Here is a 26,982-nt window from a genome sequence, read left to right on the forward strand (position 1 = left end):
CTAAGTCTTTATGCAGACACAAGAGCCTTGACTGGCTAATCAAAGGGATAGTTGGGGCCAGGCAGAGGGGCTCGAACCACAAACCCTGTCATCCCAGCTCCAGAGGCAAAGGCACGAGATTCAAGGACAGCCTAGGAAAGGATGTGAAGCACAATTCCTGCTCCTAGTGGTGGAAGAACCGGTGACTTCCTCCCACAGAGCGTGAACAAAGGAAGTTAGCTTTTCCTTTCCAATGGAGAAACTGACAAACCCTGCTTGAGCCAAGCACTCAAGAACAATGTTAGCCACGGAGCAATGGATGACTTGAGAGTGTGTGTCGTCGGTGTCAAGTCAGGTAGCACAAGAGGAAGGTAGGGAATAAAATCTGGTTACCCTCAAAGGCATGGTTTGTACAGCCTCATCCGAAGACGCCAGATTAAGCCCCACAGCCTGACTGTTAACATGATACAACGGGAGCCTCAGTGTCCAAAGCTAAAAACTTGTGAGGTTCGAGATCGGCAGAGACAGGGGGGAATTACTCCCAAAGAAAAACTGCATCCCATATAATCCCCTTTGATAAGTGTGATGCTTAGTTCTGGTTGACAACTCCATCTCTAGGATGGTTTGTGAAGACATCGCAAGGAAGGCTTACATTGGGAGGAGACAGCCCTCTCTCAGAGTAGCAGCACCTTCTGGTGTTAGCCCAGATAAAAGGAAGTCCTCGCACAAAGCCTGCCTGCCTGCCTCTACTTCCTGTAGCTGCATCTGCAGTCTCAGCTCGCTAACATCAGAATCCAGCTTCTTTGACCTTCCAAAAGGGACCCAAGACCAACAGCTCTCCTGGAACAGCCCAGGCCTTCAGTACCAGATTGGGACCACTGAGGTATTCAGATTCATGGGCTGAGAAGTTTCAGGGATCTCAGCCTCTTCAACATGCCATGGCCACTGTTGGACATCCAGCCTAATCCTGCTAGGCAAACCAATGAGCATCCTTTATAATATATACTCCTTCTAGCCGTTCCTTCCTCTAGAGAATTCTGATGGCTACAGTAAGGTCCCAGAGTCCCTTCATAACCAATCTCAATCTCTCTCCTCTCTCTCTCTCCTCTCACCACCTCTATTTCTCTCCCCTTCCCATAAACAAAACAAAATTTTATTTTAAATTACTAAGGGAGTGGGACCAGAGAGACAGCTCAGAGGTTAAGAACACTTGTTGCTCTTGCAGAGGACTGGAATTTGTTTCCCAGCACCTGCATTAGACAGCTCACAACTGCCCGCAACTCTTGACTGTGAGGGATCTATTCCCTATTCCGGCCTCTGCCGGTATCTTCAGCCACTTCTCAAGCCTGGCTGCAGAAAGCACCTGTGTTGTGGGCTATGATGACAGAGCCTCCCGGTTACTTTGTATGAACCCAAGGTCCACGTCTGCTGAAACCACTGACTCTTCTCGGGGCCCACATATATCTGATGAATCAGTAAAATGGGATAAAGTGCTTTGTCTGTCTATCTTCATATCCTGTCTGTCCCATCTGCTGTCTCAAGGCTTGGCCAGATTCTCCGCAGCTTGCATATGGCTGTGGAGACCATTTTTAAATGTTTTGTGCAAGATCATATTTCAGTATTTACTTGGTTTACTGCCCACTGGAATTGGTTAGGTGTTTCTTCTAGCAAGCCCTTTGGCTTTCTTAGCAACTCTGATATCTGTAGTCCTCTAGTCTCATTAACACACAAACCAAACAACGAGGAGAGATTCTGAGAGACAGTGAGGGTTAAGTCAACCATACGTTAGCCCGTAAACCTCAAGGGAAAGTGTTTGTGCACAAGAAGGAAAACATCTTTGCAAGCCTCGCCTGTGGCCAACAATCACTGAGTGTTGGCACAGCCTAGACAAATCAATAAAAGCCTGCTTCTCTATTCCACTCAACCAGCACCAGTGATTGGCTCCTCCCCACTCCACACCTGGGTTCCGCTCTGTTTTGTTTTGCTTTTTTTGTAGTGTTGGAGGGCAAACCTAGGTCCCTAGGTCTCATGAATACTAGGCTAGCACGGCTAGCACTCCACCACTGAGACACATTCTCACACTTTTGCTAGACAGGGCCATGCCCCATGGCTCAGGCTGGCCTAGAATCAGTTATGTGAGACACACTGACCTCACACTTGCATGGACCCCTCTTTTTTTTTTTAATTTATTTATTGTCATATTTAAATAAACCGTAGCTGTCTTCAGACACACCAGAAGAGGGCATCAGATCTCATTACAGGTGGTTGTGAGCCACCAGGTAGTTGCTAGGATTTGAACTCAGGACCTTCAGAAGAGCAGTCAGTGTTCTTAACTACTGAGCCATCTCTCCAGCCTGTATGGATCCCTCTCGATCACAGCTGTGTTCCTCCGACTTGGGCTGAAAGTCACAGGGACGGAGTCTTGCTTGTCCCAGGGACAGAGCTTTGCTCTCGTTGTCCTTGTTTCTACAGCTTTGATGTCATAAAACCCAGCCGTCCAGAGTCAGGTATAACATGGTAAAAATGACACTTGACCTTTTAGAGCCTTTCTCCCCAAGTCCACAGCCACAATCTAATCATGAGAGGAACAGCAGACACACTCCAGGAAGTCTCTAAATAAATGCCTGACCAATGTGTGCTAGCCACAAACATAATGTGCTCTCCTAGATGAGACCAAGAAAAGGCACTAGGGTACAATGAAGAAAATCTAAATAACTACAGACGTTAATAACAGGGTGTCAGAACTGTCATTGTAACAAATGTCCCACATTAATGGGAGACGCCAATAACAGAGTAACTAGGGACAGAGGACAGGCCGTTGAGTAGCACAGCACTCACTAGAATGCACAAAGACCCGATTCAATTACCAGCAACCGTGAAGGAAAGAATTGGGAAAACTGGACAAATGGCCTTTGTGATACCTGGGGAAGAGGGAACCTCAGCTCTGAAGCTGCCTCCATCAGACTGGCAAGTGAGCCTGTGGGGCATTCTCTTGACTGTTCTCTGATGTTAGAGGGCCCCACCCACTGAAAGGGGTTGGGTCCCAGCAGATCGGCCGAAGCTGGGTTAAAAAGGTAGCTGAATGCGACCCTGCAGGAAAGGCCCATAACATCATCCCTCTGTGGTTTCTGCTTCAAGTTCCTGCCTTGGTTTCCCTCAACAGTGGTCTGTAAGATGGAATAAACCCCTTCCTCCCCACATTGCTTTTGGTCATGATGTTTCCTTCGGCATCAGAAAAAGAAGTGAGAACAGAATTATAGAAACTCCCTATACCTTTTCCCAGTAATTATATAAATCTAAAAGTGTCTTGAGATAGAAAAAAAATTGTTTAAAATGTATATGTCAAAAAGACATTTATTATCAAGCAGCAAACTGCAAAAATGTGGATGAGGTAGGGAGAGCCAAACAGGCATGTCAGGAGCCTGCCCTTCTGTCAGTGTCCTCAGGGACTTGGGCTGTTCTGGGCACTCCCTTGACTGCAGGGAGAAAGGGCCACTGTTTCACTTTATATGGATGTTCATGGTCCTTCTGGACATCCTTGGGTCTGACCTTGGAGATGCTGTGACTCCAGGCCTCCTGGAGGTTGAGACTAGACGGACTGGAACCAGCCACACACTAGTGCCTGGTGCAGCCCCAGACATCAGCATCTGCCTGTGCAGAGACTGCATCCCACCTGTACACCCATCATGATGATCTGAGACCAGTACTGGGCCACAGAGGCAGCTCTACCTCAGAGCACCAGGGGAGGCTTTCAGGCAAAAAGGGGCTCTGTAGATCAGAAATCAAGATTTAAAAAAAAAATCAAAAACAAAAACTTTTATTTAAGGAAACTTCTCCCATTTTTCTTTGCTTTGCTTTGTTGGTTGGTTAGTTGTTTTATAAACTGAGTCTTGCTATGTAACCCAGGATCTCCTCAAACTCAAGATATTTCTGCCCCAGCCTCCAAAGCAATAGGATTATAAGCATACATCACTACTCCAGACCTAAAAGTTTGTTCTTTTTTATTGTTTTCTTCTTTCTGTGTTTATTTGTTGACATTGGGTCTCACATAGGCCAGGCTGGCCTTGAATTCACTCTTTTTTTTTTTTTTTTTTTTTGGTTTTTCAAGACAGAGTTTCTCTGTATAGCCCTGGCTGTCCTGGAACTCACTTTGTAGACCAGGCTGGCCTAGAACTCAGAAATCCCCCTGCCTCTGCCTCCTGAGTGCTGGGACTAAAGGCGTGCGCCACCAAGCCCGGCTCTCGAATTGACTCTTTAGCCAAGAATAACCTTGAGTTCCTGATGATACTCCTCCCTCTGCCACTCAGGTCCTTGATACAAGCACACATTAGAGCATTAACCCAGGACTGTGAGCATTCGAAGCAAGGCAAGCACTTTACCAACTGAGTTATACTCTTTTAACAGTGGTACATTAAAATCAAACCCATCTTTGTTAGAATCCTACCAGCTCTACCTAATGCCAACCGTATGACCGTTGGCACATAACCCATCTAAGCCTCAGTTTATCCATCTGTCAAAGGGTTAGAAATCATTCCTAAAATACCATGTCAATGATCATCCCAACGAGTTCAAATAGAGGGTGGTGAGATGGCTCAATAGGCACTTCTTGCCAAACTTAACAATCGGATGATAGCGTAGGAAAGCGTTCTCCCCCAAGTTGTGGCCTGAACCCTACTTGTGCCTGTATTCCTGTGTAGGTACATATACATCAAATAAAACATAATAACATTTTTAAAGTTCAAATAGTTCAGTTAGTTGAGGGGTGTAAGACATGTCATACAGGCCTCTGGGCTGTCAGCAATATTCAATTCTGACTCATTTTCATCTGCTCACTTGTCTGTTTCCCACCAGCCCCATGGTGGCCAGCCCCAATCTATTTTGTACAATGCTGTGTCCTAGAGAAGTGCTAGAAAAAGCATGTTTTTCTTAAATAATTCTCCTCATCAGAGCATTCCAGGAATCCACCTCTTACCTACTCACAGTGCCCAAGCCCAGAGCCCCACCACCCCAAACTGTGGCTAGAACAAAGACAGCCAGGCCACCTACCTGCCTCTCAGAGACACCTACCTAATCCTTTTTTCTTAAAGTACCCAGCCTCATCTCACAATGAGGGGGGACCCTACAGTTATCCACACTTGGCCATTTTCCAAACCAACAGGATTTGGGTAATAACTCCTGATAAACCAGGCCTACAGGACGCCTGGACTCTTGACTAACTGGGAAGTGGCCAAGAGACAGCCCAGCCTATACCCAAAGCCTCACCCTCCTCACAGGCCTGCCCATCTCAATGGTCTGGCCCAGCTCTGTCTGTGCCACCAGGCCTGACTGTTGGCCAGTTCATGCCCCTCTGTCCCTGAAGTAGGTTTGCCAGATGTTACCAAGGAGACTTGTATCCTGCCCAGGGTTGCCAAAGCAACCAGTTCAGTGAGAAGCAAACCCTCAGCCTCTAGCCTCTGGGTGTGTAGGTCCAGGAATGAGATAATTACAGATTAACAGGAAACAGCCCCAGCCAGCTGCACACCAGGGCGAAGACAACCCTGGCATCCGCTATGCAGTGCCCAGATCCCGGCCCCCCTCCCCCTTCCCTCCATCTGTTCTTCCTTTGCCTATCTCGCCTCTATCCTGGACTCTGTAAAGCCAATGGATAGTATCAATGTGTGGACTATGAGAGTCCATGCCGCCGGCTGTGGGTCGGTAGCCTTGTAAGAAAATGATGTGTACACACCAAGGAAGGGCCGGTTGAGAACCCAACAAGGAGGAGACGTGTGTGAGACAAGAAAAGGACTCTGACCAGAACCCACCCCAGTGTACGCTGCCAGCCTTCAGAAGTGTGAGAGACACATTGTTGCAGGCCGAGCCTTCAGCAGTGCTATTCTGTTATGTGTTGGTATTGGTTACCTGGCCAAATCAAGGTACCATTCCAGGAACAGGGGAAAGTCCCAGTAAGGAGAAATGCCTCCAAGGCCAGTCTTCTCCCTGGTGACCTTCATGCCAGGGCAGAAATTCTGAGAAGGAAATACCAGCTTTACACTTCTTGGGAGAGTGAATGAATTCATCTAGACTGAAGGTACCTAAGGCATAGAGATTCGTTTTTAAACTTTTTTTTTTTATGTGTGCGTCTGAGTATATGCTCTCTGTGAAGGCATGGCAACTATCTGAACACTTACAGCTAGAGTTACAGGCGCTCATGGGCTGCTGGGAATCAAAGTTAGGAGGGACCAGAGGTTGGGAATTCTGGACTGGCCAAGTCATCTTAGATGTCCTTTGACTAACCAAGGGAGGGAGCTCTGGATAGGTAGGGCCTTGTAGTTTCTTTCCTCCCTCTGGGGCTCTGCCTTGTCTCTTTTCTACAACTGAAAGGGGAAAAAAAAGCCAAGCCAAAACAGGATGGTAGATACAGTAGTGTGTGGTTTGTCTAAGAATGACCCCCATAGGCTCATAGATTTGAATGCTTAGCTACCACAGTGTGGTACTATTGGAGAAGGGTTAGGAAGCGTGGCCTGGTTGGAGTAGATGTGTGTCTGAAGGAAGCGTGTCACTGGGGGTGGGCTTTGAGGCTTTAAAAGCCCATCCCACGACCAGTCTCAGTCTCTCGCAATCTCCCCCAGGACTGCAGATCAGAATGTAACTCTCAGCTCCTGCTCGGGGGGGGGGGGGGGCCTGCCTGTCACTGTGCTCACCACATGATGATCATGGCCTAAACCTCTGAAACTGTAAGCAAGCTTCCAATTGCTCTCCTTTATAAGACTTGCCTTGGTTACAGAGTCTCTTCACAGCAATAGAACACTCACCAACTCCCAAGTCCAAGACCCTGGGTTTGATTCCAGTTTCACTCATTTCTTCCCCCACAGTCCCCAAAAGGCTCTCGCTGTGGAACGCTGGCTGGTCTCAATCTCAGAGATCTGCCATCTACTGCCTCCTGCATACTGGGATTGAAAGTGTGCACCACTGTGCACTTAGCATCATCATCATCATTTATTATTATTATTATTATTACATTTATTTATCTATGGGAGGGTGTGCTGCAGCATGATGTGAAGGTCAGAAGGCAGCACACAGAGGTCGGTTCTCTTCTTCACAGTGTGGATTCTGGAGACTGAATTCAAGTCACCAGGCTTGACAACAAAGCCACCTGCTGAGCCGCCTCCCCTGCCCTTCTGTTCATCTCTACCAGATCTAGGAGAGGTTATTCAACTTCTCTCAGCCTTTTTTTTTTCTCCCTCTATAAAATGCCTTGGTATATTGTCAGGAGGATATTGATGGAAAAATCTACATAGTTAGTACTGGGCACACAATAACCACCCAATATATGGCTGCTATTGTAAATATTACTATGGGAATTAACAAGCAGGGCTCAAAGGTGACACTGAACTAAACACTGACGTCTCTGGCATCCAGGGTGACTGAGGAGGCCAGCACGCACCCCAGTCTCCATCTCGGTACCGCAGCTGAGGGCGGATGAGCTCACGTTGTCTACAAACGTCATGGCAACTAAGGAAGGAGCCCAGACAGAGCTGTGGAAATGGCTGCGTTGGCTGAAGAATGGACGCTTTGATTATCTGATTACGGCTGTGGCAGCCACCGAGGATGGGGGAGGGCCTCGGGGAGGGCCAATGATAGCAGTGCCATCGTCTCTCTCAAGACAAAGGCAGGGGTGAGATGGAGGCTAAGCCCGGTGGGACAGTGAACACCTGTAATCACAGTAATCACAGGACTTGAGAGGCTGAGGCAGGAGAATTGTCATGAGTTACAGGGCAGCCTAGGCTTCATAGTGAATTTTAATGCCAATCTAGGCTACAGAGTGAGACCTTCTAGAAAACATACAAGAGCAGGTGAGGTGGCTTAGCAGGTAAACATGCTTGCCAGCAAGCCTGACAACATGAGTTGGATCCCCAGGGCCCACGTGTTAGGATAAAAACTGACAGAATCTCTCTCTCTCTCTCTCTCTCTCTCTCTCTCTCTCTCTCTCTCTCTCTCTCTCTCTCTCTCTCTCCCCACTCCCTCCCTCTCTCCCTCCCTCCCTCCCTCTCACTCCGCCTCTGTTTCTGTCTCTGTCTCTGTCTCTCTCTCACACGCACGCTCGCACGCACGCACACACACACACATAATTATTATGGAAAAACAAGCAAACAAAACAGCAAAGCAGGAGGATCTGAAGTTCATGGCCATCTTCAGCTACATAACAAGGTGGTAGCCAGCCTGAGCTACACGAGACTCATTTCTCACAACAAACAAACAAGCAAACAAGCAGCTGTCATGGTTTCTGATGTAAGGACCAACATCACAGCAATAGCAGCCGGGATACAAGGCACAAAGCTGGCTAGGACCTGGTTCAGGGAGAGCCGGGCCTCGGGAGCTCCTCCCTCAGGAAACACAGGTGTCTAGCTGGCATTAGAGCTCGGGGGAGGGGCAGTAATCTCCTTGGTAACCAGTACTTAGTAAAAGGACGAGTTCGTTAAGTATTATATTGTAAAAGATAGCCAGTCCACACAGCCCCAAAGAACACTGACCCAAAATACCTACACTCAGGGGCTGGAGTGATGGCTCTGTTGTTAAGTGCACCTGCTGCCCTTGCAGAGGACCCAGGTTTGGTTCCCAGCACCCACCTGGTGATTCCCAACTATCTGTTCCAGGAGGGTTGATGCTCTCCACTGGCCTCCACAGTCACTTGACATGCACATGGTGTGCATATGCATACATACATACATGTATGGCAAACAGCCATGCATATAAGAACAATAAAATTAATCGTTTTAAAAGCCTATATGGAAATGTTCATAGTATCCTTACTCATAATAACCAAATGTGGGAAACAGCTCAAATGTCCACCAGCTGATGAACATGATGTGGCTTATGCATGCAGTAGAATATTATTTGATTTTTAAAAGAGACATATTTCCAGGCAGTGGTGGCACACGCCCTTAATCCCAGCACTCAGGAGGCAGAGGCAAGCAGATTTCTGAGTTTGAGGCCAGCCTGGTCTACAGAGTGAGTTCTAGGACAGCCAGGGCTATACAGAGAAATCCTGTCTTGAAGAGAGACAGAGAGAAAGAGAGAGAGAGAAAGAGAGAGAGAGAGAGAGAGAGAGAGAGAGAGAGAGAGAGAGAGAGAGACTACACTGTCAATGAAGCTTGAAAATATTAAGCTGAAGAAGCCAACAAAAGTGCCCAGTTGTTCTGTAATTCCATTTATATGAAATGTCCGTGAGAGGTAGGTTCTTAGAGACAGGAAGTAGACGGGTGGTTGCCAGGGAGCCGGGGACAACAAGAGTGGCTGCTTAACGGTCACGGGGTTTCCCTTTGAGGCAATGCAAACATTCTGGAATTGGACAGAAGTAGTCATTGCACCGCACTGTAAATGCCTCTAAATTACCTGCATTAAGATGGCAAGTTTTACACCATGTAAATTTTATTACAATGAATCCTTCAGAAGGTAGGAGGTGGCCCACCCACTCTCCATCCAGGGGTGACCACTGGGCTATGAATACTTTCTTCCCAAAGCTTTCTTAGAGGTTTGTACCTCCACACTCAGCAGGAAACAGGGAAGCGAGGAAGATCTTATTCCCCTGTGGTTCTCCACACACGAAACATGAATTCCCTGTCAGGTCGCTGTGCCCCGCTCACGGAGAACATACAACACACACACTCCCTTTCTCTAGGCCGTGTCCCGCCCCTGCCCACACACCACAGCACTCCACTTCATCCCCTGCCGTTCATTTCCTACAGTCCCACCCATCCCCAGTTCAAACCTTCCATGATATGCCCTCCCATCTCCGACCTTGGCACACAGATCTGGGCTTTCAACGACCCAACCATCCGAGCACGTGTCTCCCCTCCTCCTCCTTCCACCTTGTGTTTCCAGGATCTTCAGTCTAAGATGCTAAGGGCACTGGCCTCAACCTCTGACCCCAGCACCCACCTCCTCAGGCACTATTGGTTGGTCCTGAGCCCAGAGCAACACCTGGCTCCCTACATAGTCCTAGCTCCATGCTCCTCAGACCCAGTGGGGATCAACAGTAGATTGTCTCCAGGAAAAGTCCAAAGTCTACCCCTGAGAGGAAAAAGTGAAGCCCACTTCTCATCAGCCTGACAGGCAGAACAATCTGCTATCTCCCTCTCATGACAGGTCCCGGCAGCTGTTTTAATGAAAGTGATGAGGAACCCACAGAGCTGCAACAGAAGGGGAAGAAAGAAAATCAGTCCCTCTACCCCCACGAGGTTTCTAAATGGGCATTGCTAAAATCACAGCTGGACGCTGGCCTAGTGCAGAACACTGGATGGGGCAGCCAGCATCACAGTCCTGGGCCCCAACCAAGGATGTGTGTTCATGGACAGTCTCATATTTATTCTGATTCTCTTCCTCCTTCCTGTCTCCCTCCCCGCACCTCTCTTCTCTCTCTCCCCTCCCCCTCTCCCCCTCCCCCTCCCCCTCTCCCCCTCCCCCTCTCCCCTTCCCCCTTCCCCACTTCCTCTCTCTCTCTCTCTTTCCTCCCGTCCTTTTTTCCTTCTTTGACAATGTCTCAATAGCTTAAGCCTCAAACTCAACACTCCTCTGGTCTTAGCCTCCCAAGTGCTAGGATTTCAGGTGTGTGCTACCAAATCTGTGAATGAGAACAGGAAATACGGACCCCCTCTAACCAAGACACATAGATCTCACAAATTCTCAAAAGCCTAAATGTCACGTAATGGGGGGAACAGTTCCAGGGGACTCCTCTAGGCTTCCATGTAGCCAGGAAAAGAACAGTGTCTCTTTTAGGGGGACAGGCTATGATCACTGAACAACGAGGTCAATTTGCCAGCCCCCAGCCAACCCTGCCCATGAAGGACAGAGCTCAGCTTTGCCGCTCAAACTGACCCACTAAGGAATCTGGACAAGTCAGTGTGCTTTCCCCCTTTTTCTTCTTGTTTGTAAGGAAGGAAATTTATCCAGATGATTCCCACAGATTCCTTCCTCGTTAACAACCTCTTTTCGGTGCTTAGAAACAGTCTTTGCACATGCTGACACCAACGGTCTATTTATTCATGTGTTTATTTAGCAGCAATGGGGTTGGAACCCAGGCCTTCACTCATCTTAGGCAAGCACTCTCTTCACCATTATACCCTCAGCCAATGGCAGCCCATTTACAATTATAAAATAATGCATCTGCAGCTAAACAGGTGAAACTGGGAAAAGTATACTGTGGCAACCCAGACACAGGAAAATACATAACAATGATCTCCTTCATATGTGGATCATAACTGAATAGCTCCAATTTTGTGTGTTTAATTTACAGTTGATGTAGAGGCCAGAAATCTAAGAGGTCGTTGGGAGGGAATTCGTTAAGAAAAGGTGGACAGTAGATCTAGTCTATACAAGAAAGCAGAAGGAGAAATTCCAAGGATGGGGAGGAGATGGGAAAATAGGAAAGGGGGGGGAAGTAGGAAAGGGGAGGGGTAAATAGGAAAGGAGGAGGGGTCTATGGAGATGAGGAAGTAGCAGGATAAACTAAAATAATGGGAATATGAAAATGCCATTGGAAACATATAATCTTTTTTTTTTTTTTTTTTTTGGTTTTTTCGAGTCAGGGTTTCTCTGTATAGCCCTGGCTGTCCTGGAACTCACTTTATAGACCAGGCTGGCCTCGAACTCAGAAATCCGCCTGCCTCTGCCTCATGAGTGCTGGGATTAAAGGCGTGCGCCACCACGCCCAGCATGGAAACCTATAATCTTATAAGCAAACTTTTTTAAGTTGGAAGGGAGATACCCTACATGGCTAGAAAAGCTCCTCCTTGAAGCTGTCAGTTATAAATCAGACACAAACGGTGTCAAGTGTGGGACAACCCCTTATGAGTCAGTTGGGGGAGCCTTAGAGGTCCCCAAAACAATACAAGCTCTTGCCATCCCTCTCGGGTGTCCCTCAGAACTAGACGACCCTATTGCTGAAGGTACCACACACCTTGGCTGCATGCAATAAAGAGATCAAGCTGGAACTGAGCTGGAAACCTCTTCCCCAGGGGCAAGCTTTCATAGTGCGGGAAGCGCTATGCAAGCTGCTTGGAGAGAAAAGGATACCAGTGGTCTCACACAGCTGTGCATCCTACCAACTATGAAACCAAACTGCTGGGCAAGATGTGCCCACTTGGGCAACAGTGGCACAACTGTTACAGGAGTAACCAACCACTTTGTGATTGGATTGGAGGCCCACTCCACAGAAGGGAATCTATACTTAGTACTATAAACACCCTCAAAGCTCAGAGTGGGTAGAGTCATAGAATCTAGGGGTCCTACTGGTGAGCTAAAGTGGCATAGTGTTGAACCTACCTTCTAAATATATATGCTTATTATACCTATAGACAGTTACCTCATAGCCTCAGAGTACTTCCAGTGGTCTGTGCTAAAGGCAGAGATCTACGACTTCACAAGGCGCTGAGAATAAGTGACAGCTCGGCCCTCAATAAGACATTTGCGACCAGTCCATCCAAGCTTAGAAAACACTTAAGGAAGACTCTAAGAGGCTCAGTGTAGGAAGGGCTGTGAAATAGCATCTTCTGGGAAGTGTGAGGTCATTGTAACCATGAGCTCTCAACAACTACAGGTGTACAGGGTCTGCACAAAAACAGGCCATCCACGGGCAGTCAAGGACAGAGGAAGGACTCCAAAGGCCCCACCCCTCACTGCCTAATTGTTTTCTACAGACAGATCCAGGGGAAAGTGGTGTGTCCACTAGTGACCGCAGCAGACACCAACGCATAGCTCGAACCCACTGGTTACACGGATGGCCCTCGATTTAAAAATGAGGGGGAGGGGCTCATCAAAATAAAAAATCATGAACCTAAGAAAGGGGCAAGTAGAGATGAGGGAGGCTCATAAGAATGGAAGGGAAGTAAGAGAGGCTGAGGGGAGAAGGGGGGAGGGATGTATTATATATATGTGCAAATAGACACATATACATATATATGAAACTAACTTAAAAATATTAACTTATTTTTATTGAACACATTTTTTAAAGAAAACATAAATTTGAAAAAAAAAAAAGGAGGGAAATTCCATATGATTCATTTCCCAGAACCTTTGAGAAATGTTCCTTCTTGGCTCTTATTTATTTGTGATTACTGGTTTTTCCTTTCGATCGACATACCTGCCTTTTAGCAAAATGGGAAGCACAGAGGGGACGGGGGTCACAAAGTCTTTGTAGCTTTACAAACCCTTCTTACGCTGTGAGCACTTCCCCAAGTCATCAGAGTCCTTGAAAATGTAATCTTAGTGATGGCACAACCTCCCCCATGATTCCTAGGCATTTAGCTTGCCTCGTCTAAGTGATACTGTCAGGAGCATCCTAATGGCTGTAAGTACCACCTGCATCTCCATTTTTCCTCCCATCAGTTCTATGAAGAATTACAAGGTCAATAAACATGACACTAGAGGACCTTTGCAAGTGTCACCATATTAATTTCCAGAAATCCACCAAGACCCGCTGATTTTCCCGAGCAGGGTGGAGGTGAAGTTCTGAAAGACAGGGTTAGAATGCAGGACAGTGGTACATCTGTCATCCCTTCTCCATCCTGAAGCTAACTGCAAGAAGAGACACGAGTTCCAAGCCTCTAGGGTCTGAAGCCTAGCTGTTTCTAATTCAAGAAACAAGCCTCAGTTCCCCTCCTCTGTAAAATGAATATGGTTACTGTTGCTCTGCTGACTAACCAGAGAACTCTGTACTCCCTGAAAAGGAGTGAACATCCTTCATGAACACCAAGGCTCTGGTACTCTTACTACCCTAGTCATATCCTGAGAGACTTGAGGAAGTTAAGTTGTTTTGTTCCATGTTGTGGGTTTGGTTTTTTTTTTTGGTTTTTTTTTTTAATTGTTGTTATTACTGTTTAGGAAGCCCTGGGACTTTTGGCTATCACTGTGCCCCTAGAACTGTGCAACCTGTTTCTAATAGAGATGGGGGAAAAAAATCAGCTTTCCAGAGAGAATTAGCTGGGTCCAGGCGCCCAGGAAACCGAGCAGCATCTTCCAAAGGTCAGAGTCATGTTGGAAGCTGGAAGGCCTGGGGCTGAGCCTCGGGCCTCCCCCAGAGGATGCTGGATGGATGGTGGGCCATAGACAGCAAACCTTCCCGATAACGTTCCATCTCTTTGGAAGTTCCCTGCCCCTCTTTCTAGGGTTCAGACCAGATACTTTGTCTTTGGATGCACAAAACAAACAAACAAATAAACAAACAAAACCAAACAACCTGACTCAGACGGTGCAAAAGATCACCCATTTGCAAAGACCCCCGGAGCATGCTTCTGCCCTTCTGGTCCTGAATCTCTTAAGACCCTCTGCTTGGAAATGCAACTAGTGCTTCCAGCGGGATCTCCCCCAGCCCTAGGCAAATGCAAAGAAGACCACGATGACTCTCTTGGGAGGCTCATCTGGAAAACCTAGGTTTCCCTCCACACTGCCCTATCCAGCCGGCAAATGTTTTTCCCACCTCTTCTCACCGCTTAGCTTCACTGGAGGGGACTCCAGTGACGTTGCCAGGGCAGATAAGGAGAACTGCGCAGACCCCCACCGACCGCCATCCTCCCTCATCTCCACCATCAGCACCGGTCAGCTGCCACCGCAGCCCACCTCCACTGTCAGAAGCGCCTCTCCCGCCCGTCCAAATGCACACAACAGGTGGCACCTGCCGGTCGTCCCCAACCGCACCCCTGCCCACCACTCCACCTGCGCCGCAACCCTCCCTGCAATTGCTCCCCGGTCAGCGAAACCTACCTTTGAGGTTCTGGGGGTGGCCCCGCGACGCGCGGCTCGGGTTTCCTCGCTGCAGAGAGGAGACACTGGAGAAGTTGTTACCCATGGCATCGGCCCCCCGGGGGTGCTCCGGCGGGGGCCAGGCGAGGCTGGGCAGGAGCGGAGGAAAGGTGTGCAAGTGTGTGCGCGCGCGGGTGCGCGCTGCCGGGGGAGGGCCCTGGCGGGGCTGCGGCCGGGGGCGGGCGGTTTGCTGTCTCCGGCTCTCCCTGGGCTTGGCGGTCTTCGCTCGGCGGGTCCTGCCCGCCGTGGGGGTCCTCGCGCCACTCGGCTACCGGGCTCCCATGCCCCGCGCCCGGGGCGGCCCGGCCCCTGGGCCCCGGCCCGCGGCGCGAGCCGCTGCGCTCTGCCTGGTGCTGGAGCTCGGATTCCGGCTGCGGGTGGGCGGCGCAGCGGCGGCGCGCTCCCCGCGGGCCATAGAGTCGGGGCTCGGCGCGCGGCTGCTCGGAGGCTCGGCGGCGGGCTCGGTCCCCGCCCGCGGGGACGGCCGCGGCGACGTGCGTGGCGCCCTCCCGCCCGCGGGTGAGCTTGCAGCGCCCGGCTCGTGTGGACCGCCCCCGCTCCCGCCAGGTCCCTCCCGAGGCCGCCGCCCCCAACCCCCGCCCTAGCGTCTCCAGGACTCCCGGGCTCCGGTTGTTATGGCGACAGCTGCGCAGGTTAATGAGCGTCTCAGTGACACGCGCGCGCCCGCTCTGCCAGATGTGGGCCTCGGGGCGCGCCGCGTTCCCGCTGGCTATAAGTTCTCGAAGGCGCGCGGGACCCAGGGTTGGGGGCGGCACTGCTCCGGACCTGACGTCAGGAATAGATGGGAGCTTCGGAGGTTGAGCGTCTCCCTGTCCTAGGACATAGAACCTGAAAACAAGAGGAAGAGGACCGCCACAACGCTGGGAGCCCCGGTGCCAGGGCGTGGCGAGGTAGACCTAAAGGAGGTTCCCCAGCACGGGATTGAGGGCCTGGCACATGTTAAAACGCTCAGGAGTGAGTGGATAATGGGTTAAGACAATTGAGATAAGGAATACAGTCACCTCCCCTTCGCTGTAGTTGGAACTTCCAATCAGAACCCCAGTCAGACCCATTTCCTGACTGATCAAACATCCTTTGCATGTTCAAGAACGGAGAACCACAAGAACAGAACCAAGCCGATGGGACCCAGCTCAGGTACAAACCAGAGAGAGATACCGGTTTCAAGCTGAACTATTCTGTCAGCTGGAAAACTAAGAGATTGGGGAAGGGATGGGAGGGTGGTATGGCCTACAGTAGACCAAGGTGACTTCCTGGAGGAAGGGGGCAGTCTGTAAATGTCCTGTTCACGTGACTCTTCCATCTGTGTAGCTCAGCACTGCTACCTGCAGGAGGGGTCCAGGAAGTCATCTTGGATCTGGGGCGGTTATTTCTCCCAGTGTATCAGGGGGGAGAAGACAGTCCGACTGTCCATCTCACACCTTCATCAGCCTTGCTGCTTCTCGGGGCCATCCCTCACTCTCTAATCGGACTTCCTCAACTCAGATCCAGAGTGAGCCCTGGATCATGAGTGGGACACAGACATCGCCTCCATCCTTTTCTGGAAGTTTCTCCATAGGACCCATCCTCAATGTGTAGGCACAGCTCTTTCCTGACCACCCCAGCTAAGTATCTCTGCCTCTCCCTATCATTCTCCATGGGGTCATCCCATTCTCTTCGTGGCTTTTATATGACATTGCCTGAAAGTAGCCTTTTCTGCTTGGTTAGATTCGGCTTCTCTTGATAGAGAATAAGCTTGCTGAGGGGAGAGTCAGCCAGCCACATTCCTCACAGTGTTCTAGCTCCCAGGGCAGGGACATGAGGATTCTCAGAAGTATCTGTAAAGTGAATGATCCCCATGCCTGCCAGCAGTAAAATCCTACTGTGATCCTTAGACATCATCTCTGATCCCCTTTAGCCCCCTGTCCTGCCTTTTACTCTCCTCTGATTGCACACATTACATCCTTAAGTTTCAGAGACTCCAGGCAAGCTAAAAATACCTGTGAGAGGTATGCTCTGGTGTTTGAGGAGAAAGACAACCAGGCCCCCAGTCCCAGCCCCAGCCCCAAGCCTCTGGGGTGCCTGGGATCAGGTGCTGACCGGCTACAGAATGGTCAGGGACTGGTGTCTTATTTATGGGCGGTGTCTTCCCAACACTTATCCCCAAATGATGATTCATTTGTCAGCAATCTGTGGGCTCTTAACAGCTATATACATAATGCGCGCTCGCGCGCGCGCGCGCGCGCGCGCACACACACACACACACAGAGAGAGAGAGAGAGAGAGAGAGAGAGAGAGAGAGAGAGAGAGAGAGAGGAGAATGAGGACATACAGATTGCACATAGCTGGGGAGATCAGGCATTTTATGAGTCAGAATAAATATGTGGAGCCTGTATAGAGGAGACTAATTCCCCTGGAGTGTGTGTGAAGTGCAGGGGTCTGGCTGGGATTTGTAGAGAGTGGCTGGAGACGCTCTGGATCCTTCTGGAATAAGCCCACTTCTGTGTCCTGGGAAGCCTTGGTACGGGATAGGGGTGGACCCAAGACCCCAAAGGGAGATTACAGGCCCCACACAGGCCTAAATGTGGGACATGGGCAAAGCAGAAGAAAAATGAAGGCCAAAATGACAAGAAAAAGGGAAGGAGGGAGGGAGGGAGGGAGGGAGGGAGGGAGGGAGGGAGGGAGGGAGGGAGGGAGGGAGGGAAAGCAGGCCAAAAGGCTCTCTCCCAAAAGGCTCTCTCCTGATCCTCTGAGTAGCCTGAGCTCCAAAGGAAACTTGACAGTATTGCTTCTGAAGTTGAAGGTCATAACCTGCTTAGGTGTGCACACCCTCAGCCCCCTATTTAAACTTTAATCTCACTTTAGGACCCCAGAAGACAGACTTGGGGGACACTGGATCTCTTTGTCCCTCTTTGACCATCTTTGTCTCTTGGTTCCTAATGTAGCCACATTCACTAACTCTCCTTTTTTTGCTTTCTCAGTTTAATTAAGGACCAGTTACTGGACATGACTTGGGGCATAGGTTGTAACTCCCTGTTCAGCACAGTATTAGGGACAAAGGCAGGGCACTGAGACAGTACCAAAACTTCCCCTGACTCAGAGGTTAAAAAAAAAATCATGGGAGGAAGATTGGGCTAGACTGGGCTAAGATGAGGGAGCCCCCCTGCCCCCCACCCCCACCCCACCCCTGCCAATGTGTGGCTGTGAAGGGTCATGCAGGGGTCATGCTGAGCAGAAACACCCTACACTTGTCTGCCCAAGGACTCCTCAGTGTCACCCCTTGAACCCTCTTTAACCCTACTGTTTTTCCCCCTGGGGAGTTCAGACTGGGGCATGGGACACCATTGTTAAATGTCAACTGGATATAGGTATTTAGCAAGCAGGCAGGGACCTAAGGAAGGAAGTATAACCTTCTGCATTGTCCTGGGTTCCAGGAACCCCTTTCTGACTCTGGGTAAATCCATCTCGAAGAATCACAGAGTGCCAGCAGCCTTCCTTCCTTCCTTCCTCTGGACTCTGGGTCAAACTCCCAGATTTTAAGCCCCTCCACAACTACCACCCAGGCAGCTTAAAGGCAACAGTTAGGAGGTAGCTCAGCCCCATCCTGGAAGGGAGGAGCGAGAAGAGGCTGACAGGGCAGATTGGAGCTAGTGGAAGTCACTGGGTGGCTTCAGTGAAACTATCAACATCACAAGGTGAAACTGGGCAGTGGTGACACAGGACTCTAATCTCAGCACTCGGGAGGCAGATCTCAGTGTGCTTGAGGTCAGCCTGGTCTACAGAGCAAGTTCTAGGGACAGCCAGGGTTATAGGGAGAAACCCTGTCTTGAAAAGGCAAATCAACCCACCAACCAGCCAAACAACAAAAAACCAACAACTCCAACACCACAAGGTGGTGCTCTAGCACCCAACACCTCAGAAACCCCTCTCCAGCATTGCAGGTTCTTAGATTGTTTGTCTGTCTGTCTGCCCATGTCTAGGAGAGCTCATATCAGCTAGTAGGACAATGGAGAGAGGACCCCAGGCAGAGATGAGAGGGGAGGTCAGGATTCCATCAAAAGCTGCTCTGCGAAACTCCCCCTGCTCTCCCTCCCCCATTACCTTCCCTTCTGGTCTCTTCCTCTCCTTCTCTTTTCCCTCCCCCATCTTTCTTCTCTTCCCTCTCCCCCTGTCAGCTTCACTCTCCCCTCCGCCCTTATTCTCCACAGCGTCCACGGGTCTGAATTTGAGAACTGAAGTCCTTTATCAATCATGTTGAAAACCTAGCAGGATGTTTGATTTGACCAAGAGTCTGCTTTCTTCCTTCCCTGATCCTTGAGGTGCTGAACCCAGAGTTAGCCAAGGATAGCCAAGGATAGCTGAAGACAGCCACAGACAGCCCACAAGGCAAACAAGAACGGGGTTCACCCAAGTGGGGCCACACTGCTTTATTCCTGAGGACTGAGCCCTACCCACTGTCCATTCCTTGAACAATTAGTAGACCTGGGGAGATGGTCAGTCAGTAAAGTGATTGCCTTGTAATTGTGAGAACCTGAGTTCATGTTCAAAACAAAAACAAACAAACAAACAAAAACAAAAACAAATCTGGGCATGAGGCACATGGCTATGACCCCAGCAGAAACAGGAAGTTCCCCGGGGCTCTGCTGGCCTGCCAATCTAGCCAGTTAACTTTTTAACTTAAAAATATTTTTTTCAGAGCTGGAGAAATGGCTCAGAGGTTAAGAGCACCAGCTGCTCTTTCAGAAGTCCGGAGTTCAATTCCCAGCAGTCCATCACATGGTGGCTCACAGCCATCTATGATAGGATCTGATGCCCTCTTCTGGCCAGCAGGTGTACATGCTGCGTAGATGCTTTTTCTATGCAGTACTCATATACATAAAGTGAATAAATCATTTAAAAAGATTTTTCATACAATAGTTTGATCATACTTCCCCTCCCCCAACTCCTCTCAAATCCTCCCACACCCGTACCCACTGAAAGTGTGTGTGTGTGTACGCGCGAGTGCGCGCACACTCGCGCATATATATATAGAGAGAGAGGGAGAGAGAGAGAGAGAGAGAGGGAGAGAGGGAGAGAGGGAGAGAGGGAGGGGGAGGGGGAGGGGGAGGGGGAGGGGGAGGGGGAGGGGGAGGGAGAGGGAGAGGGAGAGGGAGAGGGAGAGGGAGAGGGAGAGGGAGAGGGAGAGGGAGAGGGAGAGGGAGAGGGAGAGGGAGAGGGAGAGGGAGAGGGAGAGGGAGAGGGAGAGTTAGTTGAGACAAAAATTACCAAAGCAAAAAGCACACACAAAACCATGGAGTCAATTTTCTGTTGGCCAATTACTCCTGGGCCTGGTTCTTGCCCTTGGGTGTGGCTGACATAGCTGGTGACCCAACCCGACCCTCCCCAACCTTTCCCTCCTCTTCCCTCCCTTCCTCTCAGGCTCAAGGATCCCTGCAGAAGAGGAGGCAGAAAGATTCTGAGAGCCAGAGTTTAGGGATGGCTCCAAGGAGACAGCATCTTCAGACTCATACACAGATGACCTCACAGCACAGACACATGACTGATACACATGTTAACTCAGCATGGACAAGACCTTCTTCACAGGGTCAAGCCAGACAAAATTCTGGCAAAGAGAAAGGGAAGGAGCCATAAAGCCCCATCCTAGGAATATTCACGGACCCATGAATATTCTTACCTTTGGGGCCAACTTTCACCAGTTCAAATGTACTAAAATATGCCATTTGTGGGGACTGGAGAGAAGGCTCAGTGAGTGGTCATTTGTTGCTCTCTCTTGGAAGCATCACCTATCAATAAAAAGCTGATGAGCAGTTTAAGGTGAGGCAGGATAGAAGGCATGACATCCGACAGAGAGATTAGAACTCTAGAAGACAGTCAGAGGTGGAGAGATTTGTCCTGGCCTCTGAAGAAGTCAAACGTATGAAACTCAGGAGAGGTAACTAGCCTTGTGGCAGACATAAAATAGTTTAAATGGGTTCTGTAAGGTATGAGCTGGTCGGGGAACAAGCCAAAGCTTCTGGCCTAGGCGTTTATTCATAAATCAATAAGCCTCCAAGTCTGTAGCCGTCCAGTGGCCATGGATGAATTGGGTCACCTGAAAGGGGGGTTGGAAGTGAAAAGGACAGGGTGCGAGAGAAGGATAAAGCCAAGACAAAGTGCTGATCAAGGCTCCAAGTAGAATATTCAGCACTGTGTTTATTTAGGACAAGCCCACAGACCCATGCTCTGTTTCAGCTGGATTATGTTGCAAAGCAAGCTCACGGGGCAGCCTATTCTAAGTTCCTCTAGGAAATTGCAGGTGCAGCAAGGGGAACCTGGGTCGTTAAACCCATTGTGGCAAGCACTCAAGGTCTGTTTAGTCTGCTCAAGGCTGGGGGAAAGGGCACAATTCCCCCCTTTTTGTTTTTTAAAGATGAGAAGGGGTCACAAGATTTACTTGTTTTCCATAATCCCGTCTAGGGTAAAGAGGATGACCATGCCTGTCTTAAGTTGGTGTTGTCTATATAGCTTCTTCTTACCCATCAGGGAGCACAAACATAGCATTGATATAGTCTCTGTCTTAGGTTGATAGGAGCTCAAGAGCACTCTTACCCATCTCTGACTATTGGCCTTCTATAGCACACTCTTTCCCATTCAGACCTAAGCCACGAAGGACAATTGAATATGCACTCAATGCATCTCTTCATAGCGATGAATAACTGCCATGGTGAATAGCTGAGCTTGCTGAGAGCGATCCTGTATGAAGGCAACCAATCTGTTTAATACAAAGTCTAAAAGTTAAACCCAACAAGATTGTAATTAATAGTCCAAGCAGTGTAGAAATTAAAGTTGTGATGGCTGGAGCAATGGCTCAACAGTTAAGAACACCGACTGCTCTTCCAAAGGCCCTGAGTTCAATTCCCAGCAACCACATGGTGGCTCACAACCATCTGTAATGGGGTCTGATGCTCTTCTGGTGTGTCTGAAGAGAGCAATGGTGAATACATAAATAAAGTTGTAAGTCATGGGGAAGTGGAGAACAGGGATTCAAACAATCCCTGATTCTGTCCTTTTTCTCTTTTCCTTTTGGCCAGTCCTTCTCGAACTTTAGCCTTTACTATTCCTGGATGATCGATGTAAAAACAACATTCCTCATGGAGGGATGCACATAGTCCTCCCTGTTGAAGGAATAAAAGTTCAAGTCCTCTCCTGTTTTGAAAAACTCCCTCCTCAAACAAGGAGGTTACAGATTCTTGCAAATGGGAAATAGAGGTTTCTATCCTTTCTATATCTCTTTCTATTGCTGTTCTAAGGAGTTCATAATTTTTTCCTTGCAAAACCAGTGCCAGTAGCTGCTCCTCCCACACTCAGAGAGTTTCCTGGAATCTAAATTTTAAATTTTAAAATAAGAAGCATGATTTAAGTAATTTTGTGGTATACGTAGATATAATTCCCCCTTTTTTGTTTTTTTATGAAGATATTGTTTTAAAGTTCCATGGGCTGGTTCCACAACACCTTCTCCTTCAGGATAATAAGAAAATATGGGTAACATCCATTTGCCATAATTGATTAGGTACGAGTCCTCGAGGATTAACACCATTATGTGGTACATGAAGAAACTGGGGACACTGAGAACAATGCTTTACAATTTGACGTGCATATCTTCTAGAAATACCAAATTATTGTCTTGAACTATTACTATTTTGATGATGTAAAGAATGAGATTGTATGGCTAATTGTTCCTGTAAGGCCTATAATCTGCCTGGTATACAAATCTGCTGTGACATTGCACAGGGGTCCAAACAATCCAGTATGAGCTCTTAAATGTCCTATAAAGTAAGGAACAGTACATGATTTTTTTTTTTTAGGTCCTAGAACTCACTCTATAGACCAGGCTGGCCTTGAACTCAGAGATCCACCTGCCTCTGCCTCCCAAGTGCTGGGACTAAAGGCATGCACCACCACTGCCCAGCTCAGTACATGATTCTTAAACTAAGCTGTACTTGTATAAATAACTGCAAAATTTGCTCTTCCAGTTAGATTTCCTTTTCTTTTCCAGCAGCTAGCAGCCTTTATTCTCACCATACCTGAAACTGCTCCCACCGATACTGTGGCTCCAGCTCCTGTGGAGAAGTCTCCCACCAAGAAGATGACAAACAAGGCTGGTGTGGCTAAGTGCAAGGCCACAGGCCCTATGGTGCACGAGCTCATAACTAAGGCTATTTTTGCCTCTAAGGAGGATGGTGGTGTATGCCTGCCTGCCCTTAAGAAGGCACTGGCTTCTGGTGGCTACCATGTTGGGAAGAACAACAACTGCGTCAAGCTTAGGCATAAGAGTCCGGTGAGCAAGGGTACCATGGTGCAGACCAAAGGAGCCAGTGCATCGGGTTCTCTCAAGCTTAACAAAAAGGCGTCTTCCAGTGAGACCAAGCCTAAGAAGACTGGGGCTGCTGAGGTTAAGAAGGCTTCAGGTGCCACCCCTAAAAAGCCTAAGAAGGCTGCAGGGGCAAAGAATCCTGTGAAGAAAACTCCAAAGAAAGCAAAGAAGCCTGTGGCATCTGGAGTAAAGAAAGTTGCCAAGAGTCCTAAGAAGGCCAAGGCTGGTGCCAAGCCTAAAATGGCAGTAAAGAGCCCGCCAAAACCCAAGGCGGTGAAGTCTAAGGCATCCAAACCTGAGGTTACCAAGCCCAAGACAGCTAAACCGAAGGCTGTTTCCAAAAAGAAGTAGGTTTGCTTGTGACAGCTTGTGACAGTGGGACAACAAAGTCCCACTTTGGGCGCCACCTGTAGCCATCCAGCGGCCATGGTTGAACTGGATCACCTGAAAGTGGGGGCTGGAAATGAAAAGGACAGGGTGTGAGAGAAGGATGAAGCCAAGACAAGGTTCTGACCAAGGCTCAAAGTTTATTCAACACTGCATTTATATAGGACAAGCCCAAGAACCCATCCTTTGTTTCAGCTGGATTATGTTGCAAAGCAAGCTCACGGGGCAGCCTATTCTAAGTTCCTGTAGGAAATTGCAGGTGCAGCAAGGGGAAGACTCCACCTGGGTCGTTAAACCCATTGGCAACACTCAAGGTCTGTTTAGTCTGCTCAAGGCTGGGGGCAAAGACACATAAGTAGTTATTAAGGAACTGGGTTGTGAGTGGGGAAAACCTGAGGTTACACTCACTACCTAGTAACTCACATAAGGCAGCCTTCAAACACCTGTAACTTGAGCTCCAAGGGATCCAGGACCCTCCTCTGGCCTCTGCAGGTGCCTCTATGTACCGGTACACACAAACACATAGGTACACACATGTCAAATAAAATAAATATTGTTTTAGGATAAAATAGACCACACCTCACATAAAAGGTCATTTCACCATCTTACACATTTTGAAAGGAATTTTACTGCTCTAGCTCTTGGATTCAGAGAACAAGGAAGTCACTGAATTTATAACTGATTTTATTTCTGTGCAGTCATACATGAGTTGGATTTCTTGCCAAGTGAAGAAAAAAAAAAACCATGGTCATCAAGAATAATGAAATATTTATGAGTACTACATATAATGATTAGTGAAAGTGACACAATGTCACATTTTAGAAGCATTTATGCCAACATTACTTTTTAAAGTTTCTTTTTTTAAAAAAATTATTTGGAGTCAACAATTTCCCCCTAAGTCATAAGAAGATCCTTAAAAGTCCTACTACCGGCCTAAGTACTCATTCTAGGATGCCCATAGATAAAACCCAGACCTGAATCCAGCTTTCTCATTGCAGCTCAGTGTGTAAGTGGAGTCTCCTCCAAGAAGCAGGAAGGAAAACAAACCTCCCGTCCAGGAAGCATGTGTCATGACCTCAATCCCAAGCTTCCATTGGCTCTTCCAAGACCACTGGCTGAGATAATTATAGCAAGTGGAATTTATTTCAATTTTTTTTTCATTTAAAAATTGTATGTGTATGGGTGTTTTTGTTTACATGTGTGCCTCTGTACTGGGCGCATGCAGTACCTTCGGAAGCCAAGAGAGGGCACCGGAACTTCTAGGACTAGAGTTCTGGAAGGTTGTGGTTACTGGTAATCTGTCATCTGGAAGATACTGTTCTGCTCTTAATCATCTTTGCTGCTCTGAGCCATCTTTTTAGCTGTAAGTGGCATTTGTAAAGCACTTGTCTGCACGGGGTCCTGGCCTAAGTACTACCAATGAATGAGCTGATTGGCTGGGATCCGCCCTGAGTTACATACTGGTGATGCCAGGGTTCTTCCTGTTGAACAAGGGAGAATCCCAAGGCTTAGGGATGTTGCCAAGAGCTGACTTGAGAGGACTGAGTTCAGATCCCTGCGGACCTGGAGCTGCACTGGATTAGAATCCCTCCAGCATTAGCTTCACTGTGTTCAGAAACCAGCGTCTTCCTGCTTGAGAGATCCTCACTTCTTTAGCCGCGGGGAGAGCCAGCGGCTAATGAACACAAAATAGAGGCAGGGAACACTGAAACCAAAGACAGGTGCTGGAAATGGGTGCATTACCCAGCATCCTGTTTCTCTCATAGATAATTTAAATGCCCTATCCTTGACAAGAACGTCTCCCAAGAATGTCACAAAGGCCAAGAGGGCTCGTGAAAGGAAAGCAGGATAGATGCCACCGCACACGTCTGAAGACAAATGGGAGTCCAGAGCGCCTCTTAGCGTTAAGACACACCAAAAGCTCTCCGTCCTAACAGCCAGTGCGGATGAGCTGAGGCCTCAGCAGTCGCTACTGCTCTTGGGGGGTCCCACAGGCACACCCGAAGGCGATTCAAGGGGCTCTCCCTTCTTCCTTCTCATCTCAAGTTCTCCTCATCCACCACTAGAGGGCAGTAGAAAATCATGGGAATCTCCTTCGTGCCTTCCAACTTGTGAGGGAGGAGAGAACCTCAGGCCAATCACAACCCTTCAAAGGACGTTCATGGTCCGGACTTCTTTCAAAAGGCAAAGATCTTTTTGGAAGGACAACGTATGTTGTGTGATTTGCATGAACTACTTTCTTATAAAGGAAATGTCGTTGAAGAAACTGTCCCTACTCAGCCACTCAGCTGTTTGCCCTCCTAACCGCGTTTGCTGCACCAAGGCTTCTTCCTCATCTTTCTTCGTGACAGAAGGTTCCTTCCCCACTGTGGCAACTGACCAAAGAAGGACAAATCACCCCCAAGCATTCATCTGCCTAAGAAAGCCAAGGCTCTCCCGGACCCCTTCGGAGCACTCCCGGGCCTCTTTGGAGCACTCCTGCGCTGCCGCTACTTATTTGAGAATAAACATCTGCTTATGTCTAGCATCCGACCCAGGTTTCTCCTTGGCTTGGCTCTCTGAGCCGGTTCTTATCCTCAGAGCTGAACCACCTCCTTCTCAGACCAATCTCTCCACAAACACCCACTTCCCACTGGGGCAGCTAGAGACAGCTGTCGTATGAGTTACATCAGCAAGAGGATAAGAGAAGGCCAGGCTTGGTGGTGGGGGCCTTTATCTGGCCAGCACTTGGAAGGCAGAAGTAGGCAGATTTCTACAGTTCAAGGCCAGCCTGGTCTACATAGAGAATTCTGGTTTATATATTAGAATGAATATATATATGTGTGTGTGTGTGTGTATACATACACACACACACACACACATATTAGAACCGCTAAGCCATCTCTCTAACTCCTTTAATCCCGCTTGTTGTTGTTTGTTTTGTTGTCTTTGTTTTGAATTTTGGGTTGTTTTGGGTTTTTTTGAGACAGGGTTTCTCTATGTAGCCCTGGCTGTCTCGAAACTCACTTTGTAGACCAGGCTATCCTTGAACTCACAGAGATCCCCCTGCTTCTGCCTCCCTAGTGCTGTGATTAAAGTCATGTGCTTCCACGCCCAGCCTTAATTCTGCTTTTAAAAATAACTTTTGTGGAGAACTGGAGACATGGCTCAGCCAGTGGAGAGACATTGTGCTGGTTCGTTTTTGTCGGTTTGATCCAAGCTAGAGATAGCTGGGAAGGTGGGCCCTAAGTCGAGGAATGCCCTCCATCAGCCTGACCGGTGAATATGTCTGTTGGAGCGTGTTCTTAGTTTATAATTGATAGAAGAATGCCTATCCAGTTTGGTGTTGTATGTAGTTTTAAAAGCACACTACCACCTTAGTCAGGGAGCTGCAACCACACTCCCAGATCCTCCCAGCTTAGCTCCAGATCAGCTGCCCCCAGCACTGACCCAGCCTGCCTGGGAGCTGGTGCATTCTGGCCTCTCCCGGCTCCCCTTTGTCTCTTCCAGCT

The 26,982-nt window shown here is 48.6% G+C and overlaps 2 protein-coding genes across 2 annotated transcripts in view; one reads left to right on the forward strand and one right to left on the reverse strand.

Moving 5' to 3' along the window:
* The window catches only part of Neurl1 (neuralized E3 ubiquitin protein ligase 1), a 78,477-nt gene extending 63,139 nt beyond the window's left edge, over window positions 1–15,338 (reverse strand). The window contains exon 1 of the mRNA XM_021151841.2: window positions 14,716–15,338. Coding sequence (XP_021007500.1) covers window positions 14,716–14,800 — 85 coding nt within the window. The 5' untranslated portion in view covers window positions 14,801–15,338. The remainder of the gene's footprint in view (window positions 1–14,715) is intronic.
* Window positions 15,339–15,389: 51 nt separating this feature from the next.
* Window positions 15,390–26,001, forward strand: LOC110285328 (histone H1.5-like). Its single transcript, XM_021151403.3, has 4 exons — window positions 15,390–15,516; window positions 15,615–15,665; window positions 15,863–15,909; window positions 22,787–26,001. The coding sequence occupies exons 1-4, from the start codon at window positions 15,390–15,392 to the stop codon at window positions 23,453–23,455; spliced, it is 894 nt and encodes a 297-aa protein (XP_021007062.1). The 3' UTR covers window positions 23,456–26,001.
* The last annotated feature ends 981 nt before the right edge of the window (window positions 26,002–26,982 follow it).

Source organism: Mus caroli, unplaced genomic scaffold (genome assembly GCF_978045245.1).
Source record: "Mus caroli unplaced genomic scaffold, Mus_caroli_1 scaffold_20, whole genome shotgun sequence".
Classification (NCBI taxonomy): domain Eukaryota; kingdom Metazoa; phylum Chordata; class Mammalia; order Rodentia; family Muridae; genus Mus; species Mus caroli.